At 49.0% G+C, this 20,440-nt stretch overlaps 1 protein-coding gene across 1 annotated transcript in view; it reads left to right on the top strand.

The window, feature by feature from the left end:
- Window positions 1-20,440, top strand: part of GNAO1 (G protein subunit alpha o1) — a 157,961-nt gene that overhangs the window by 119,026 nt on the left and 18,495 nt on the right. Inside the window, exon 4 of the mRNA XM_035117115.3 lies at window positions 3,383-3,543. Within this exon, the coding sequence (XP_034973006.1) occupies window positions 3,383-3,543 (161 nt within the window). The remainder of the gene's footprint in view (window positions 1-3,382; window positions 3,544-20,440) is intronic.

Genomic DNA, 20,440 nt, shown 5'->3' on the forward strand with positions numbered 1-20,440 from the left:
GTCATTTTTTGCTGGAAAGAAAGAAAATGTGCACCAGTCTTGGCCACCTCGCAACGATAAGATAAGCTTGAAACCCCACAGACATTATGAGAACGAGGTAGAAAAATGCAAGGGGAGGAAAAGTTTTGAGAAACAGGAGGATGGATTTTGGCACAGCACTTATTTAAGCGTGTGTGCAAGTTGAAGGATTGAGGACAAGTCCTTAAGGACATGTTGGTTCTTAAAGAACTGATATCCTGACAGCTAAATTGCCTCCAGGACCACAAGCTCCTCCCAAAGCAACTCATCACACATTTTTGCTGGCTGTGAGATGCCTTCTCCTCTCACTCTTCCCAAACATCTTCCTTGAACACTTCAGTCTGAAGCCCAGAACTTTTAGCAACTGTAGAAAGAGCAGCCAACAACCTGATGACTGACGCCCCAAACTGCCTACCTGGGGCAAGCATAAGCATGTGTGGCAGGCTATTACAAGTGAAGGTCTCCTTGAGGTACACCAAGGCTGCAGACAGCATTGTTAACATGAGTCAACAACTTGATGCAGCAGCAAAAAAGCTAATTCTATTCTAGGCTGTATCAACAGAAGTTTAGTGTCCAGATCAAGGGAAGGGATACAGCTGGAAACCATTTTGCACATGTCCAATTGGTGCACAACCGCTGACGTGTGGGTCCTTTTGGACCTGGAAAAGGGCAGGACAAGAGTGGAATGGGGACAGGGTGGGCTTATTGTCACTGCCTGCAGTACTGCTCTATTCTGCATTGGTCAGACCCCACCTAGAATACTGTGTCCAATTCTGGGCACCACAATTTAAGGACATTGACAAGCTGCAACGTGCTTATAGGAGGAGGACTAAGATGATAGAGGGTCTGGAAACCAAGCCTTATGAGGAACAGCTGAAGAAGTTGGGTATGTTTAGACTGAAGAAGGAGAGACTGAGAGGTGATATGATAGCCATCTTCAAATATCTAAAGGGCTGTCACATGGGGGATAGAGCAAGCTTGTTTTCTGCTGCTGCAGAGGGTAGGACCCAAACCAATGGATTCAATATACAATAAAGGAGATTCCAACTAAATATTAAGAAGAGGGTTTTTTTTTTTACAGTAATAGCTCTTCGACAGTGAAAGAAACTCCCTCAGAAGGTGGTGGACTCTCCTTCCTTGGAGATTTTCAAGTAGATGGCCACCTGTCGGGAATTCTTTAGTTGTGATTCCTGCATTGCAGGGAGTTTGGCTAAATGGCCCTTGGAGTCCCTTCGAACTCTACAGTTATGTGATTCTATTTTGCTTATAGAGACCTGCTAGCATTCAAGCGCGACCTGCGACAAAATGTTGCAGCGTATCCTCACTTCCTAACAAGAGTGTTCCTGGTTTCCAGCCAGCCAGCTACGTGCTTCTCCAAGCAGTTCCCTTTCTGTTTGCATTTCAACTCTCCATTTTCCAGTTTTATTTTTCGACTAACACTGGGCATTCCATGGCTACTAAGCATGCTTAATCTTCATTAGCTTGTGGGGTTTTAGTATGTGTGTGTTGGGGGTGGGAGGAGTGTGTCTGTCCAGAAGTTAAAGAGGAACTGATAGGAGGGGGAGGCACTTGAAAGGAGTGGAGAAAATTGCCAGCAAAGTTAAGGGGAGACTATAATGAAGGAGTTGAATCTTCATCCAGTTAAAAGCCATACAGTTCTCTTCCTGGCTGCAAAGTTGTTTTGTAAGGCTCTCTTTTAAAAAAAAACAAGAAATTAATTTATTGTGTATATCTCTTTTGCTTACGAGTTAAAATTCTATTTTAAAAATGACAGGCTATACAGCATCTAGCGCAGCTCATTGCAATTGTTACAACAAACAGAAAAATCATTAAACAGACCTCCTCAACCCTCAACAAGTGATCTGGGGCAGGGAGAATTTGGGAATCACCAGACTAGAGTATAGGTAGGCAGCCTGTCTGGCTCAACCAGGCTCTCCCCAGACCTGCATTGCTGCTCTGCAATGGCTCATCCTCCTTTTAAGTCATTGTGTAGGGAAAGCTTTGGCAAGCAAGACATAGGCTGTGGGGCCTTACATTGCCAACTCCTGACCACAGGATCATTGTCATCAATTGCCGTCGTATTTTCCTTGGCATGCAGTTCCCCCAAATTATAGTAGCGCTGCAATAAATTGCACCTTGTCACTGCTTGGCTTGAGAGGCATGTGCACTCAACCCATTGCTGGCGAACAAGCACCTGCCCCTTCCAACGGTGTGTTTCTGCAGTTTGAAGAAAACAAATTGATGCATTCTAGCAAACAGCTTCCTCAGCAGAGCTACAGCACTGTGTGAAGGTCTTGCCAGAAAGGAAAATGCTGCAGTCATGCTTCAAAGGTAGAAAACAGAAGAAGGAAGATGGGGGGAGGAGAGGGAGGGAGGGAGAGAGAATGAATATTCTGATTATGTATATTAGCAACCAGATACCTGGTGGATAAGAAAAGTTCATGTAGAGAACTTCCAGACAGTTGCTATTTGGGGGTAAGATTGAATCGCATTCATGCAAATTTAGTTTGCACCATTATAGTTGATTGGAGCTCTTGCACCGCAAACCTGCTTGCCATGCAAAATCAGACTTCTTGCAATAAGGAAAGTGGTGGGGAAACACAGTGGGGAGTGGGGAAATAATGTTTGCTACATTGTCTAATCTCCCTGCAAACTTTGTGCAAGCAAACCACGATGAGTACTCAGTAAATGGGTGATTGGTTGTTATAGTATTATTATTACAGAGTTTAAGTATGCATACAACAGGCACTATCAATTCCTCCTTTGTTCTGGCAGAGGTGAAGCAACATATGTTCATTGATAATGCCTTATTTGGGCTGCAGTTGACGCCATCATCATAATCAATTGTTAAACGTCAGCAAATTTGCATGTATTTCCTTACTTGGTCCAATGTATCCCACATCTGTAGGGCTTGGGTAGAAGGGCACAGAGTTATGCAGGCCACTGATGCCCCCCTGAAACCTCAGAGGTTCTCTCTAGACTCCCCAGGCCATTTTAAAATCTCACAAGGCTCACACACCCTTCTGTGCCTATTTTTATATCCTTAAGGACTAGAAACTTCATTTCTAATGCAAAACAACAGATGTGAAATTCTGTACTTGCTTCGAAATTCACAATTGGTGGGTCACCAGAGACTCACATGAGTATCAGTGGGAAATGAATGGGGGTGACAAAAGCTGGTGATAATTCTTCAGATAATGAGTGCCTTTCTGACTACATGAAACTAAAGCAAATGAGTTTTGTAGGGAAAATAAATGGTTTAAGAAATTGAACGCTTTCCCCCGTTTTTGCGTGCTTACTTCCTAAGGATTCTTCACCACTGTGCAAATATGACATGTCACACTTCTTCTCTCTTTCTCTCCAGGCTGATGCAAAGATGGTTTGTGACGTTGTCAGTCGGATGGAGGACACAGAGCCCTTCTCTCCAGAACTCCTTTCAGCAATGATGAGACTTTGGGCAGACTCTGGTCTCCAAGAATGCTTCAACCGGTCCCGAGAATATCAGCTCAACGACTCTGCTCAGTAGTGAGTATCCCATAGATCCCATAGGTCTCAAGGAGAGGCTATAGCTTTCCACAAGCTTTGCACCCATTTTAAGGTATTTTCATTTAAAGAGTTCGAAACAGCAGGACTGTTGGAAGCAGCAACTTCCAGCAGTGGCCCATGAAGGGGGCAGAGCAGCAGCAGTGCCTTCCCAGTGGCGAAAATGCTGCCATTCACTGGGGCAGCAATAGGGTGGGGCGGAACAGTGATAAGGTCAGGAGAGCTCCAGGTTAGTGGTGGCTCTGCAGGCACATGCCTGTGGTGAGGTCAGGAGAGCTCTGGGTTGGCCGGGGGGGGGGCTGGCAGATACACGCATACCTGCAGGGCCACCATGGCCAACCCAGAGTTCCTCTGACTTTGCCACTGCCTTGTCCCATCCCCATCTTGGTGAGCACAGGACTGCCGCACCATCACCACCCCAACTCATGAGCCACTGCTGGTAACTTCTGCCCAAAAATCTCAGCTGGCCTGTGTGGACCATACCTGTCTAGATGGACCAGTGATGTCCCTTATCATCTTACCCATATGTGGCTGGGAGTGCCCAGGAGGCAGTGCTTTTTTCTAGAGGTACTCAAGGGTACCTTTCCCTCCCCCTGCCCAAAGTGTGGCAATTAGTGTAACAATGATGAGTACCGACATCTCTTTTTCAACAAACAAACAAAAAAGCACTGCCAGGAGACTTGGTGAGGCAGTTGCTTCAGGTGGCATCCTGGGAACTGCTGGGTGGGGCAGCAGACCCAGGGAGTGCAGAAGCACCCCACTCGCTGCCCTCTGTTCTTTTCCAGACCCCCATCACTGTTCCTTGCTCCTCTCCAGCCTCCTTTTTCCTACCCCACTGCTTTAGCATGCCAGGGCTTCTCCAGGGTGTCTCCAGCTGCCTCGGGAAAAGGAGGAGGAGGTGGAGATGGGAGGGTGGCAGTTTCTGTTTTGCCTCCAGCTGCAAAATGCCCTGGGCTGGCCCTGCTGGGAAGAGTACAATGCCTCATGGCATACGAGATGGGAACTCGTTTCAAACCTCAAGCTCTCACTTGGCAAAGATGCTTTTGCACATTGGAAGTAGCAACCAGCGTGATGTCTAAAAAATTAATTTTATCCAATATTTTGCTCAGCAGAGCTGGCATGCGCTTTTGCTGGCAACTGCAACTCCATCAGATGTGATCCTTGATCCTTGCCCATCCTGGCTTATAAAAGTTAGCCGGGAAGGGCTGGGTGATAGGCTTTGCAGGGTGGTGAATGCTTCTCTCTGCGAGGGAGCCTTCCCAGACCCACTGAAAGAGGTGGTCATTAAACCACTTCTTTAAAAAAAAAAAACGTCTTGGGACCCGGCCAATATGGCCAACTATCGCCCAGTCTCAAATTTACCATTCTTGGGCAAGGTGATTGAGCGAGTGGTTGCTGAACAACTCCAGGCACGCCTGGAAGAAGCGGACCATTTGGATCCCTTCCAGTCGGGATTCAGGCCTCATCATGGGACTGAAATGCCTTGGTCGCACTGGTCAATGATCTCTGGCGGGCTAGGGACAAAGGTGAGAGCTGTTTCCTAGTTCTGCTGGATCTCTCAGCAGCTTTTGACACCATCAACCATAACATCCTTCTGGACCGTCTAGAGGGGTTGGGAGCTGGGGGCACTGTTATACAGTGGTTCTGCTCCTTCCTCCTGGGCCATGTTCAGAAAGTGGGGGGGTGAGTGTTCAGACCCCTGGGCTCTCACTTGTGGGGTGCCTCAGGGTTCTGTCCTCTCCCCCATGCTTTTCAACATCTACATGCAGCCGCTGGGAGAGATCATCAGGGGGGTTGGGCTGGGTGTTCATCAGTATGCAGATGACACCCAGCTCTACCTCTCTTTCAAATCAGAAGGCAGTGAAGGTCCTGTGTGAGTGTCTGGAGGCGGTTGGAGGATGGATGGCGGCTAACAGATTGAGGTTGAATCCTGACAAAACAGAAGTACTGTTTGTGGGGGACAGGAGGTGGTCAGGTGTGGAGGACTCCCTGGTCCTGAATGGGGTAACTGTGCCTCTGAAGGACCAGGTGCGCAGCCTGGGAGTCATTTTGGACTCACAGCTGTCCATGGAGGCGCAGGTCAATTCTGTGTCCAGGGCAGCTGTCTATCAGCTCCATCTGGTACGCAGGCTGAGACCCTATCTGCCGGCGGATTGTCTCGCCAGAGTGGTGCATTCTCTAGTTATCTCTCGCTTGGACTATTGCAATGTGCTCTATGTGCACCTTTGAAGGTGACCCGGAAACTACAACTAATCCAGAATGCGGCAGCTAGACTGGTGACTGGGAGCGGCTGCCGAGACCACAGAATACCGGTCTTGAAAGATTTACTTTGGCTCCCAGTACATTTCTGAGCACAATTCAAAGTGTTGGTGCTAACCTTTAAAGCCCTAAATGGCCTCGGTCCAGTATACCTGAAGGAGCGTCTCCACCCCCATCGTTCTGCCCGGACACTGAGGTCCAGCACCAAGGGCTTTCTGGTGATTCCCTCACTGCAAGAAGCCAAGTTACAGGGAACCAGGCAGAGGGCCTTCTCGGTGGTGGCACCCGCCCCGTGGAACGCCCTCCCACCAGATGTCAAAGCGAAAAACATCTATCAGACTTTTATAAGACATCTGAAGGCAGCCATGTTTAGGGAAGCTTTTAATGTTTAACAGACCATTGTATTTTAATATTTTGTTGGAAGCTGCCCAGAGTGGCTGGGGAAACCCAGCCAGATGGGCGGGGTAATAATAATAATAATAATAATAATAATAATAATAATAATAATAATAATGTAACTTTGTGAAAGTGCCACAGAATAAAGTGTGAGATCCTGTGCATTTAGGTATCTGCTCTAATTCGCGAGAAGCGGCTTAGTCATGCTGGCCACATAACATGGAAGCTGTCTGCAGACAAATGCCGGCTCCCTCGGCCTATAGAGCGGGATGAGCACGCAACCCCAAAGTTGTCTGCGAGTGGGTCCCTTTACCTTTAATCATAATTTGCCACAGCTGTACACGAAAAAAGGGGAGGAAAGATTCGGGAGTTTGGCCAGTTATACGATACGTCACCTACAGGAAGCAGCGGCAGCTGCACAACAGCAAATGATTGGATTTGTTAAGCACTTTGTTAGGAGAAGGGAATGCAGCTCAGAGGCAGAGCAAGTGCTTTGCATGCAGAATGTCCCAGGTTCAATCCCTTACCTCTCTGCATAGGGCCAGGAAAGACCCCTTTTTGAAATCCTGCAGGAACGCTCAGCACAGACTTATTCCCCGCTTGTGCAATGCTCTCCCCAGGGAGGCTCGCCTGGCACCTTCGTTACATATTTTTAGGTGACTGGCAAAAACATTTCTCTTCTCCCAAGTTTTGGGCAAACTAAACAATTTTTTGAACCTTTTAAACTGGGTGTGGTTTTTTTGTCTTTGTTTGTTACTATGGTGTGTATTTTTGTGATTTTATATTGTAAACCGTCCTGTTATCCTCGCATGAAGGGCAGCATAGAAATCAAATAAGTAAATATTCAGTGACCTTTAAAAGGGGCTGCAACAATCCATGGAGGGGAAGTCTGCCCAAGGTAGGTTGCCCCTTTGACACATCACCCAAAAAGAGGGGAGGGAATCAACAAAAAGCAGACACAGATTTGCACAACTTTTGCATATGCAAATTTGTATGCATAGATGGCAATTTAGAAAAAGCTTAATTTAAAAAGAAGTGCAATTCCTTTCACCAACGGTAGGGAATTTCTTGCCCACCCCAAAGTGAGCCATCACCAGGCTGGCATCACGAGGAAGCTACTACTTGTTATTTCCAGCCCTTGCCAAATTCATTAATTTATGAGTTTGGTCCAATTCTGACCCTTCACTGAATGTAGGTCTGCACCACATGCCACATCTCAGAGATCTGGGGTGCTGTGAGAAGGGGCATTTCTTGGTGATCTCAAAGTCCAGCCAGGTGTGTGGTCCAGATACCTTGAAGGCCGTCTCTCTGAGGTATATCAAGACAGTGACTCCCAAATTCAAGGGTCTTTGGCAGGAGGAGGTCAGAATGAGTGAGTCCATTTAAGATCGGTAAGATGGGTAAGTCCTTTGACTGCCTTCCTCCTACTTAGATCAGGGATGCTATAGATAGTGAGAGAACATACACATATGATTTTGCGCATTGGCAGCATCTGAAAGAAGATGCATTCATGGACCGCCATCTCTATTTATCATCCCTGGCCATAGACACAGAAGAAACAAACTCCCCATAAGAGCACATGCACCTTCTTGTGCCAGAGACTGAATGGATAATCAATACACATCAAGCCTACCTTATTTGTTACAGTTGCCCCCATCTGCACTCACGTAAGCTCTGCAGTGAACATGGCTACCAGCCCTTCCTTTGCAAACTATTCTCTGCTCTCTTTGGGGAGGATTTGGGGCTGCCAATTTTGGGAGAAGCATGGGGAACACAAGGCCCAAATGCAAACCTCCAGGCCTCTTTTCCCCTCACCAGCAGTGTTGCATTGCACCCTTCTTGAGAGGATTCCCCCCCCCTGTCTTAATGTGATTTTTGAACTCTGATCATGCTTGGATCATGGATGGTGGATAGTGAGAGGTGGGCGAGTGTGTCTAGAAACTAGCCTACTGTGCAAAGGTACAATTCACATTCTTGGTTCTCCATGCTTTTGCCCCTGGCCAACCCATCTCTGGCCAAGTATGGCTGAAAAGGGGTCCCTATTCCTGTTTCGGGAGTTATTGAGACAGGCAGGAATCTGCCCGAGCGGGAAACCTGTGGCCGTCCAGATGTTGTTGGACTGCATACAGAGTAGGCTTGCCATACGTCAGGAAAATTCCTGACACGTCCTGGTTTTCAGGTGTAAAAAGGGCATCAGGGTTGAATTTTGCCAAAGCGGCCAAATGTCAGGGAAAACCTGGATGTATGGCATATTAAGCTCAACAACTTTGGTGGTTTCCTTTAAAAAGCTCAACAATTTTGGGATCTTCCTAAATAAAGCTCAACAACTTTGCGGGTGTCAGGAATTTTACTTTTTGAAATATGGCAACGCTGCATACAGAGCGATGCTGTAGGGCCCTCCTTGCTGGCAATTCAACACTTGCAGATGAGCCTGGCATTCTGACCTCCCTTCCTCCACTCCTGCAGACATATCATCCCTGATCCTGCCACCTTCAAGCCTCTGAGACTCCATCATTTGTATGCAGTCCTCAGCGCTCCAAAGTGCCTTGTATTGTCGGCATTTACAGAAGCGTTGGCTGTGCCAGGCCTGCTGGACAAGCCTATTCTCTTTTTCCCTTTACAACCTGGGAATGCCCAATGAGGCTGTTGTCCTTGCCCCTCTTTGCTCCTTCCCTCTCTCTGGCTCTCATTCACAGAGGCCCATTAAAGCATTTTATTCAGAGACCAGCTAACAAGCACAAGTCTGCCATAAAGGAAACAAGTGCCATTTTCAGATAGTTGGTTGCTAAGGGAGTTTGTTCCTGCTAGGCAAAGGAAGACGGGAACTGTAAAAAAAAATTAAAATGGAAAAAAGTGAACTAAAGTTGAGAGCAAACGCACAGGGAAGGCTGGATAAGGAGTAGAGTTGGGATAAATTCAGTTCAGTGTGCATTTAAAGGCGAACCTACCAAACTCATACTTTCCGAAACATACGCAAACCAAAATCCATCGAAATTCACACTTCTCTAAATGTTGAAATGCAACATTTCTGAAGAAACATTTCTGAAGAAGTGTGCATGCACACGAAAGCTCATACCAAAATAAAAACTTAGTTGGTCTTTAAGGTGCTACTGAAGGAATTTGTTGAAATGCAGTTTTCCAGCCGAGTCACGTGTACAAAATGGCATATTTTATTTACTGCATTTCAATCCCACCTTTTCCCCCAGGGAGCTCAAGGTGGCGCCACACGGTTTCCCCCACCCTCCTCATCTAATCCCCACAACACCCCTGTGAGGTAGGCTCGACTGAGAGGCAGTGGCTGACCCAGAGGTCACTCAGTGAGCTACATGGCCAAGTGGGGATTGGAGCCCTGGTCTTCCAGGTCCTAGTCCAACACTAGCCACTAAGCCACATTGGCGCTATACAAGGATATATATGCAAATGATCTGGTTCAGGGGTTCTCAAGCTAATCTTCAGATGCAGATGTGGGCACAGAACAAGGATGATGGGTGTCAATATTGGATAAGGCAGTCTTATCCAATAATTAGGGATGGGGGGGGGAATTTGATTCATTTCTCATATAAAGGCGAACCTACATGATTTGCACATTCTGAAAGAATATGTGAACTGAAATTAAATCTGCACTCCTGACTTTTGCAGTGCACTTCTGCAGCCAAGTTACGTGTACAAAAATGTGTATACTAAAAGCGTGCATAAAATACATATATTTGTGAAAATGGCATACAAAAATAGATTCTATGGTGGTAAGTTGCTTGCAGAAGTGTGCATATTAGGCAGGTTTGTAACACATGAATGTGTGTATATGAGGAGAATTTCACACTGAAATGTAGAGGAGGATTTTGCTTTTTTTATAAATTAAAACCACAAACGGAAATGTGGGGAACTGAAATTAAGATACTGACGGTTTTTCCCCCTTCCCTACTTTTTGAGGAGGAGGAGATTAAACAGAGACATGAGTGTTTATTTTATCTGTATGTCCCATTAATAACTCCTGGTCATACCCTGTCATAGTGGCTTCTTTCTTCAACAGGGTCTTTTCTTTTTCCTGGTCTACTTGCTTGCTTTGTTTTTGCATATTGAAATGTACTCGGAGTCGAGAGTGAATTTCATGCTCTTTATTCAGATCATAGTCATCAAGGAGAAGAGGAGAAGAAGAATGGCTCTTTTCCCAAAACCATCTGCTTATATACATTATTTACACAATGGGCCTTGCGTGATTGGCTACTTCAGGGCTACACCTGTGGGCCAATTATATTGTGGATTGACTTCTGCCTGCAGCCTGATTGGCTGCTCCTACAGGCCAATCAGGTAGCAGATTCGCTTCTGCCAGCCGCCTGATTGGCTGCTCCAGCAGGCCAATCAGGTTGCGGATTCACTTCCACCTGGAGTTGGATTGGGTAGCTCCCGCTGATTCTGAATCCTATTGTTCTAGGATTCAGCTCAGTACATAACACCCCTCCCCTCTAAGTTCCAGTCCTGCCCGGGAAGTTGCATTTGTAGTCCCCAAGGTCTGCTGGCCGCCTCCGTGTGCGTTGTGGCCTGGGGTGTTCCTTGGTCAGGGGTTCTGGTTCTGGCTCGTGTTCCGAGGCTGCTGGCTGTGCCGGGGCTGTCTGGTCTGGCGCCACTGAACCACTAGGTTGTGGCTCTGGTTCCGGTGTCCTTCCAGCCTCGGGACGCCCCTCTGTGCCTACTGCTTCTGCTTCCCCTGCCCACCCCTCTCGCTCTACAGGCCTCACTGCCCTGCTGTCCCCTTGGGACCCCTCTGTCCCGCTCTCCTCCCGGGTTCCTCCTGGGAATCGTCGCCGTAGCTGGTCGCAGTGGCGGCGCCAACATTGCCCCCCTTCCGTTAGTACCTCGTACGACACGGGACCGGTCACCTTGGTGACTGTGGCGGGTACCCATGCTGGGCCTGCCCCAAAATTCTTTGCGTACACTGCGTCCTGGGCCACAAATGTCCGGGGGTTCCTGCCTTTCCCCACCACTACCTCATCCTGAGCTCTGTCGGGGTGAAGTCGGTCCAGTCTAGTTGCAAGGCGCCGGCCCATTAGTAGTTCAGCTGGGCTCCGGCCCGTCGTTGTGCTTGGGGTGCTGTGCTGTGCTAGAAGAAATGCGGCAAGGCGGTATTCCCAGTCCCCTTGTGTCATGCGGCGGAGGCTGTCCTTGGTGGTCCGCACCATGCGCTCCGCTTGGCCATTGGTGGCAGGGTGGAATGGTGCTGAGCGGATGTGGCGGATGGCGTTCTGCGCTGTGAAGGTCTGGAACTCCTCTGACGTGAATGCGGTTCCATTGTCCGAGACGAGGGTGTCAGGGAGCCCGTGGGTCGCAAAAAGCTTACGTAGTACCCGGATGGCTGCCGCCGTAGAAGTGGACGGTACCAGTGCGACCTCCAGCCATTTGGTGTAGGAATCCACCACTATGAAGAATGTTTTTCCCTGGAAGGGGCCAGCGAAGTCCACGTGCAAGCGTGACCATGGATGTCGGGCGGACTCCCAGGGCTGGACTGGGGCCCTTGGGGGATCCGGGCGGGATTCTTGGCAGGTCTGGCAGTGTTGGACCCAGGCCTCTATCTCTCTGTCAATCCCCGGCCACCACACATAACTCCTGGCAAGGGCCTTCATCCTCACTACTCCTGGGTGTGTCTCGTGTAGGGCTGTAAGGACCCTTTTGCGGAGGGGCTGGGGAACAACAACCCTGCTTCCCCATAACAGGCACCCCTTGTGGGCCGACAGTTCATGTTTGCGGTTTGTGTAGCCGGCGAATTCTGGCCCGGGGCTGCTGCTGGGCCATCCTCGCCACACCCAGTCCAGGACCCGGGAGATGACCCTATCTTTTGTGGAATGGTGCGCAACTTCTTGTGCCTGAATGGGTCGGTCGGGAAGCAGCTCCAGGGTCATAACCTCTTGTGCAGGCGCTGGGTCGAGGCCTGTTTCTGGTAGTGGTAGCCTGCTGAGGGCGTCTGCGTGGCCCATCGCCTTCCCAGGGCGGTGGATTAGTGCATACTGGTAGCCGGCAAGGAAAATTGACCACCTGAGGACACGTGGAGACAACACTTGGGGGGTCTGCTTCTCGGGGGCAAACAGGCCAAGCAACGGCTTGTGGTCAGTCACTATGGTAAAGGGCCGCCCGTACAAGAAATCATGGAATTTTTTTACGCCCTTCACGATTGCCAGACCCTCCTTGTCAATCTGTGAGTAGTTTCGTTCGGCTGCAGCAAGCGTCTGGGAGAAGTATGCCACCGGCACCTCTCTTCCATCCGGGAGTTGGTGTCCCAGGACAGCGCCGATGCCATAGGGAGAGGCGTCGCATGCCAGCACCACTGGCAGCCTCTCGTCGAAGTGTGCCAAGACCGAGTTCGAGACGAGCAAGTCCTTGACTGCCTGGAATGCGGCCCTTTGTCGCTGGCCCCACACCCAAGGGGCCCTTTTATCTAGGAGTCTGTGTAGGGGCTCCGCTACCGCTGCCTTATGGGGAAGGAAGGCATGGTAAAAGTTCAATAGTCCCAAGAATGACTGAAGTTCGGGCTTGCTCTTGGGCGCTGGGGCCTCACAAATGGCCCGTACCTTGTCACCGGTTGGATGGACCCCTTCTGCGTCCACCTTAAATCCCAGAAAGTCCACCTGCGGCACTCCCAGTAAACACTTTTCCCGCTTCACCTTGAGGCCCGCCGTCTGGAAACGGTGCAGGACGGAGCGGAGGCGGTCCTCAAATTCCTCTGGTGTGGGCCCGGCGATCAGTACATCATCGAAGAAAGGGGTGACACCAGGAATCCCTTTAAGGAGAGAGTCCATTAAATTCTGGAATATGCCTGGTGCCACGCTAACGCCAAATTGCAGCCGCTTTACTCTGAATGCCCCTCTGTGCGTCACAATCGTCTGAGCCTCTGCTGTGGCTTCGTCCACAGGCAACTGTTGATACGCTTGGGCCAAGTCCAGTTTGCCAAAGATTTTTGACCCAGCCAGGGTGGCGAGGACATGGCTGACCACTGGCACTGGGTATGCATGGGCCGTGAGAGCCTTGTTTATGGTGCATTTGTAGTCTGCACAGATGCGGACCGAACCGTTAGGCTTGACGGGTGTGACAATTGGAGTTTCCCAGGGGGCGTTGGGCACCGGCTCCAGCACTCCTTGCTCCACGAGCCGGTCCAATTCCTCGTCTATGCGGGGTTTCAGGGCGAACGGGACCCGGCGGGCCTTGTGCCTGATGGGTCGTACAGCGGGGTCTAGCTGTAGGGCAATGGGGGGTCCTGTATATCGTCCCAATGCCCCATCGAAAACCCCTGGAAACTCTTTGCATATGGCGTCCACGTCCACTTGTAAGCTAGTGCGGTTCACCCCGGTAACGGCTAGCCCCAGAGGTCCAAACCATGCCAGTCCCAGTAAGCTAACGTAGGGGCCCTTAACTACCAGCAAGTCCAATTGTTGCTTTCGCCCTCGATATTGCACCCTGAAGGTCCCCACCCCCATTGTAGGGACCTTACGTTTCTGGAAGTCCCGGAGGGTGAATGGGGCCGGCCTTAGTTTGGGACCCCCATTAGGGCACAGTTCCCTTAATGTTCGGGCCGAGATTATGGATAGAGTTGAACCCGTGTCCAGCTCCATGCGGCATGGGGCTCCCTCTATCTGTACCTCTATATAAATTTTCTCTGTGCTGGGATGGGGCAACTGGAATACCTGGTAGTCCGTGATCTCCGTCGAGTTGCCTTGGTGCATGGTGCCGTGTGACCTGGGGCTCCTGGGTTGGTCATCTGATGCTTGTCGACGGGTGAGTCGAGCCCGACACACCCGGGCGATGTGTCCCAATTTTCTGCACTGCCTGCACTCTGCGTTGCGGAAACGACAGGTCCTCCTCTCGTGGTTCTCCCCGCAGCTTGCACAGTTCCCTCCTTCTCGTCGAGGCTGCTGTGGTGTGTGTGCTGCTTGAGTGCGCCGCTGTACTCGGTGTACTTCCTCCCTGTCAGATTCGGATTCGTCGGTGAGGTCTTCGTGGTAGACCCTCGGTTGGGATGGCGGGGCCGGTCGTGCCTCTTGCGTTGACCTCTCGGCGGCTTCGGTTGCCAGGGCTTCCTCCAGAGCAATCTGGAACGTGAGGTCTTTTTTGGCGTAGAGGCGTCGTTGCAACATCTCGTCCGTCAGGCCACCGACGAGGCGGTCACGAAGCATGTTCTCCAACTCTGAGAAGTTGCATAGCCGGGCGGCTTGGCGGAGGGAGGTCACAAACCCAGTTATGGTTTCCCCCGGGGCTTGCCGCTTTGCGTAGAAGGCATTTCGGCAAGCTACCACCGAGGGCTGTGGTGAGAAGTGCTCCTTCAGCCGTTCCATTATTGTTTTGTAAGAGACGGTAGCGACATCTCTAGGTGCAAGGAGAGCCCGGGCGATTTCAAACGTCTCCTCTCCACAGACGCTGAAGAATGTCGCCCTCTTCATGGCATCGTTGGTGACTTCTTTCGCTTGCAGGAGGAAGTTGAAACGGGCGGCGTACCCTTCCCAGTCTCCTGATGCTGGTTTGAATGGCGAGAAGCTGCTGTCGGTTGCCATTCTGGGTTCCTTGGGTCCTGGAGCTGAAGCCTGGATGCACAGTGCGATGCAGCGGTGCAGCAGGTGGCGGTGCTGCGGTGCAGTGCGTGGTGGCGGTCAGCTCAGCAGGATCCCACCTTCGTCGCCAGTGAAATGTACTCGGAGTCGAGAGTGAATTTCATGCTCTTTATTCAGCTCATAGTCATCAAGGAGAAGAGGAGAAGAAGAATGGCTCTTTTCCCAAAACCATCTGCTTATATACATTATTTACACAATGGGCCTTGCGTGATTGGCTACTTCAGGGCTACACCTGTGGGCCAATTATATTGTGGATTGACTTCTGCCTGCAGCCTGATTGGCTGCTCCTACAGGCCAATCAGGTAGCAGATTCGCTTCTGCCAGCCGCCTGATTGGCTGCTCCAGCAGGCCAATCAGGTTGCGGATTCACTTCCACCTGGAGTTGGATTGGGTAGCTCCCGCTGATTCTGAATCCTATTGTTCTAGGATTCAGCTCAGTACATAACACATATACACAGTGTAGATGCTTGAGGAGTGTTTTCAGCCTGCGTTTTTAAGTGAACTAAGCAAATTTGTACTTCCCAGACAACAGATTCGAACACTGTTACCCACTGTTACTCCTCCTAATATTACAGTACTGTTTTCAGTCACAAAAAAAGCCCGCCTGCATCTAAAAATGTGTATTTCAGAATGTGTACAAAAATGTGCGTTCAGGGTAAAATGCATACAAGCATGTACATATAGTGCAAATTTTCGTGCAGTTAAAAAAAAACTAACATGGAAACAGAACAGAGCAGCTTTTGAATGAACTCATGCAAAACTGAAGTGGGCTAGGCATAGGCTGATCTGTTCATCCCATACACAGAGAGCCCCCTAGAGGCTTGACATGCAACAACACCATGGCTTCACTGAGAACATGGAGGCTTGACTAGGGTTGCCATATTCCAAAAGTTGTTTAGGTTGTTTGAGACTTTTGGGGGGGAACATCTCCCCCCCCAATAAAACCACATTCATTTGGGGGGCTTTTCTTAGCCCAACTTGCCATATGTCCGGGTTTTCCCAGACATTTTGCCGATTCAGCAAAAATCCACCCGGGCGCCATTTTTCTGAGCAGTTCCCGGAAGGCTTAACTCTGGTTTCAGATCAGAACACACTGTTATTATCTCATTTTTTTAAAGAGGACAAAATGATGTATCTTGTTAGACTTGCAAAAGATGTGTAAGACTGCAATTCTAACCCCATTTACTAGGGTCTAAGCCACTGAGCCTAGGGCTTGCCGATCGGAAGGTCGGCGGTTCGAATCCCCGCGACAGGGTGAGCTCCCGTAGCTTGGTCCCAGCTCCTGCCAACCTAGCAGTTCGAAAGCACGCCAAAGTACAAGTAGATAAATAGGTACTGCTTCGGCGGGAAGATATGCAATGCTCTGGTTTGCCAGAAGCAGCTTAGTCATGCTGGCCACATGACCTGGAAGCTGTACGCCGGCTCCCACGGCCAATAACACGAGATGAGCGCCGCAACCCCAGAGTCGTCTGCGACTGGACCTAATGGTCAGGGGTCCCTTTACCTTTACCTTACTTATGAGTAGACATGGTTAGGATTGCACAATGCCACACTTTTTATCCTTATTTTAGTTAGTTGGGCTGCTGTTCAACCCCACTTTCCTGGGAGTAAGCCCCATTGAATTCAGTTGGACTTACTGTGTAGAAACGGTGAGGATTGCACTTTTGGTTACCGGTACTTATTTCTGTGGCACACTTACTGTTTATGGCATTATCACTATACATGGTGTAACAGAAAAAGAGAAAGAAAAAAGAAGTTTCCCAGGGGGTCCAAAGGATGGGGAAAGGGCCCCTCTGTACTCACCACTCTTTCTGCACCCTTTGTCCTCTCCAGCTCTCCAGTTATTCACAGCTTCTTCAAAAGCAACCAAATTGTCTTTTGCTTTCATATAAACCACTTCCAGAGCTCTGTCTGAAAAGCAGCCTATGAATATCCTTAAATAAATAAATGTTATGCTTTCTCTGTCCACGGAGTTCCAGCATCAGTAAAACAGTTTCATATATAAAACCAATTAAAACAATTTTCATTTATAAGAATAGTTTCGGGTCCAATAGAAGTATAGGTCTTTAGTAGATGCCAAAAAGACGGTAAAGGCAGTGCTTGTCTGATACACAACAGAAAGGTCAGGCAGGTTCCACCTATTTGTGTGTTAAGACCTTTAAACCTCCCCCTTAAATAAATTCAGACAAGACTCAAATTTTGGTTTGGTTTTTGGCAGAATTTAGGCCACAACTTTATTGATTACAGCAAGTGAGTGGTTGCATAGGCTCTGGTTCGACTAGCTCCCTGCACCGTTGTAGGTAGCACTGACCCAGGGCACCAGCACAGGTCAGCCTAGGGTGAACACCTGGAAAAGAGGAAAGCCGGGAACAAGCTATGTCCACCACCCAAATGTCCCCCTTGACTCAGGCATAGGCACAACCCCTTCACAGGGTTGGCCAAACCATTGAGTCCCTGGATTCCTTTAACGGAATACCCTTCACATAGGGATGGCAGGAGGGTTCCCCCATCCCTATCACCTGAACCAGAGCCTATCAGCAACCTTACAAGTTGTGACGATTTGCTATGCGGCAGGTGAAACCCAAATGGCACCAGCCAATCAGCCAAGTGGGGAAAATTCCTGCCGTGCCGCTGTCCCAACAACAGACGACACATGACGGCATAGCAAGGTCAAGCGCAAAACCCTAAAAATAGAGGTGGGTGGGTGTTCCGATGCACGCACCGAAAGAGGAAGCTCTGGGTCACGTGCATGCGGTCCCTCAATCCGTTTAGACAGCATCCCATTGGCCTGATTGAACCCTGCAGCGAGGGACCTACCAATAGGGTATTGTGGCTATCTGATCGTACCCACCCACAACACAGGGTTTGGTTGCCAGGTCTCACCGCAACACATGCCCTCTTTGAGGGAGGACACCATTTATTTTTTCAAATAAGAAAATGGCGGAGGGGTACAAGGTCACACTTCTGCCCGCCCTGCCCCTGCTTGTCTGTCAACAGAGAGACAAGCTGCAGTTCTGATGGTGAGCGCTGTATGTTTGCCTATAAAGTACTGCACAGACAGCCTTCAGCTTTGAACTGGACTGAGGCCAGGAATTAATTCATGCAGGCCACTAGCTTGCAAGAAGTCGTCCTATCCTGGCACAAAGTCAGGCCAGCCCAGAGCTGGCTGGTGGCATACACCAGACCGTACCCCAGTGAGATCTTGCGTGCTTAACCTTTCCAGTGAACCAGGATAAAACAGTAGCTGAGAAAGAGAGAATCGTTGACAGTGGGCCTCTCCAGCTGGCTGGGTGACCCGGAGGGAGGAATGGAGGTTGAGATATTGCAAGGTTGGCCAAAGTTCTTAAGCCTAGAAAGAAGGCAGTGTAATCTAGGAGCTGGAGTGTTGCACTCAGTCTGGGGGAAGGCAAGCTCTTGTGAATCTCAACTAGGCCACAAAGCTCCTGCAAGCTCCTAGGCTAATCTACCTGTCACAGGTTGTTGTGAAGGTGAAGATGAGGGGGGAGAGGGTGAAATGACCATAGTATGAGCAGCAAAGCTAGAAGGCCCCAATTTAAGACTCATCTGAGCCACAGCCTAATGTACACTTGGACTGGGGCTTAAAGTACTTAAAGTATTGGTCTACTTTAAGATCATCAGAAGAACCCTGCCAGATCAGGTCAAAGACCATCTGGTTCTGTGTCTTTTTTTCACAATGGCTACCCAAGTGCTCTAATGGGAAACCCACAAGCAGGACTTGAGCGGCACAGCAACTCCTCCCTGAGTTGTTGTAAGTAAATGCCTATTCAGGCTCCTCAAAACCCACAGCATCTTCTACTTCATGATGCTCATTCCTCTCCATGGCTAACGAAAACCAAAATAAATGATGCAAAGGAAGCAAAATTATGCACATCAGATCAATTTTCACAATGGTTTCACAGTTCAGAGAATTCAGCTTTTCCTGGCCCACAATTTGGATTTCTTGGGAGCAGAGCTTTCATTGTCCTTCTAGAGTTGAGTACATTTTGCCTTTCAATTTTTTGAAGGGATGCTGAGTCAGAGCAATGCTTTTAGCTTAGCGTGCTGCCTCTCTTGATTGCAGCCAGTCAAATACCCCTGGAGAATCTCAGAAGCTGAGAAAGATGGTAAAATGCAGTAGTATAGTGGCAAATTCAGATGTGCAAATTCATGATAGTCATAGTCAGGGCTGCTTCTAAGATTGTACAATAATCTTATACAATAAAAGTGTTTAGGAATCATAGACTTGAAGAGTTGGAAGGGACCCCAAGGGTCATCTAGGATGTATTGCAATGATCAATGCAGATCTCCATATGTTGTCTTTCAGCTAGAGTTACTGTTTTCTGTGCATATACGTGGGCAAATGATTTTGAGGGTTCCAGTATCTTCTTTTGGAGTGACCTCAGTTTTTTTCATCGAAATGCCATGGTATATAATAGAACCTGCACACCATTCTCTTGAAACTGAAGCACCGTGTGTTTTTGATGCTTGTAAATGCTTAGCTTCAGAGCAAACAGAACAACAACTCTTCATTGTTCTTCCCGAGCACCTACTGAAGAGCCAATCCTCCGTGACTGACTCACTTGCTTTCATTGCTGTCAGCACAAAGAGTGAGGAGACTTCCTCTCGGTGGCTAAGAAGCTCCCTTTTCATGCTGTGTCTGGATAGCTCTAGGATGTTGGAGACAGGGACCCTGCTTAAGAAATAGTAAGGGGTCCCCTCAACCTGGACCACTACACCTCTGTTCCCATAGGAGTCTGTGTGCACATGAAGGTTGGGGTAGTGGTGGTTATGGGCACTGCAGCCAAGAAGTTTTTCTCCTTATAACAGTAGAATTCAAGACCATCCAGTAAGGTCAATGGTGGAAGATTCAGGACAGACAAAAGAAAGTACTTCTTCATTCTGAGCCCAGTTAAGCTGTGGAACTCGCTCCAACAAGATGTAGCGATGGCCACCAACTGCTAAAAGAGGATTAGGCAGGTTCATGGAGGATAAGACTGGCATGCTAGCTGTATTCTGCTTCCACTGCTGGACGCAGCATGCCTCTGAATACCAATTTCTGGGAATCGCAAGTGGGGAAACTGCTGCTGCACTCAGGTCCCGCTTGGGAGCTTCCCAGAGGCAGAGCTGCCAAGTTATCCCTTTTTTAAAGGGATTTTCCCTTATGCTGAATAGGCTTCCTCGCGGGAAAAGGGAAAACTTGGCAGCTATGCCCAGAGGCCTCACTGTGAGAGCAGAAGGCTGGACTAGATGGTGTTTTGGTCTGAACCAGTAGCAGGGCTCTGCCTATGTTCTTAAGTGCATGGTTGGCAGACTGAACTCTTATGAGCCCACACTGCAGATGTTCCCCTGTGGTAATAGCAGGTCTGCATCATTCGACTGTATCAACTCCAATTTTCATCTGAGGCAGCCGCTGAGATGCTCATTAGGATAATATCCTCCCAGTTGTCTCGTACAACATGCATTTGGTTCATCACTTTCAAAAGCTTACATATTCTCAAGTTGCAAAGCAGTTCAGTACGGTTCTAATAGATTCCATTGGTATGGCCCATATATCAATGTTGCCCAAGGACCGGCCTCCGCCTTGAGGATTAGCTAGGGAGCAAAGAATGGCTGTCACAATGTCACCTCAATTG

Source organism: Zootoca vivipara, chromosome 6 (assembly GCF_965207765.1).
Source record: "Zootoca vivipara chromosome 6, rZooViv2.hap1.1, whole genome shotgun sequence".
NCBI lineage: Eukaryota > Metazoa > Chordata > Lepidosauria > Squamata > Lacertidae > Zootoca > Zootoca vivipara.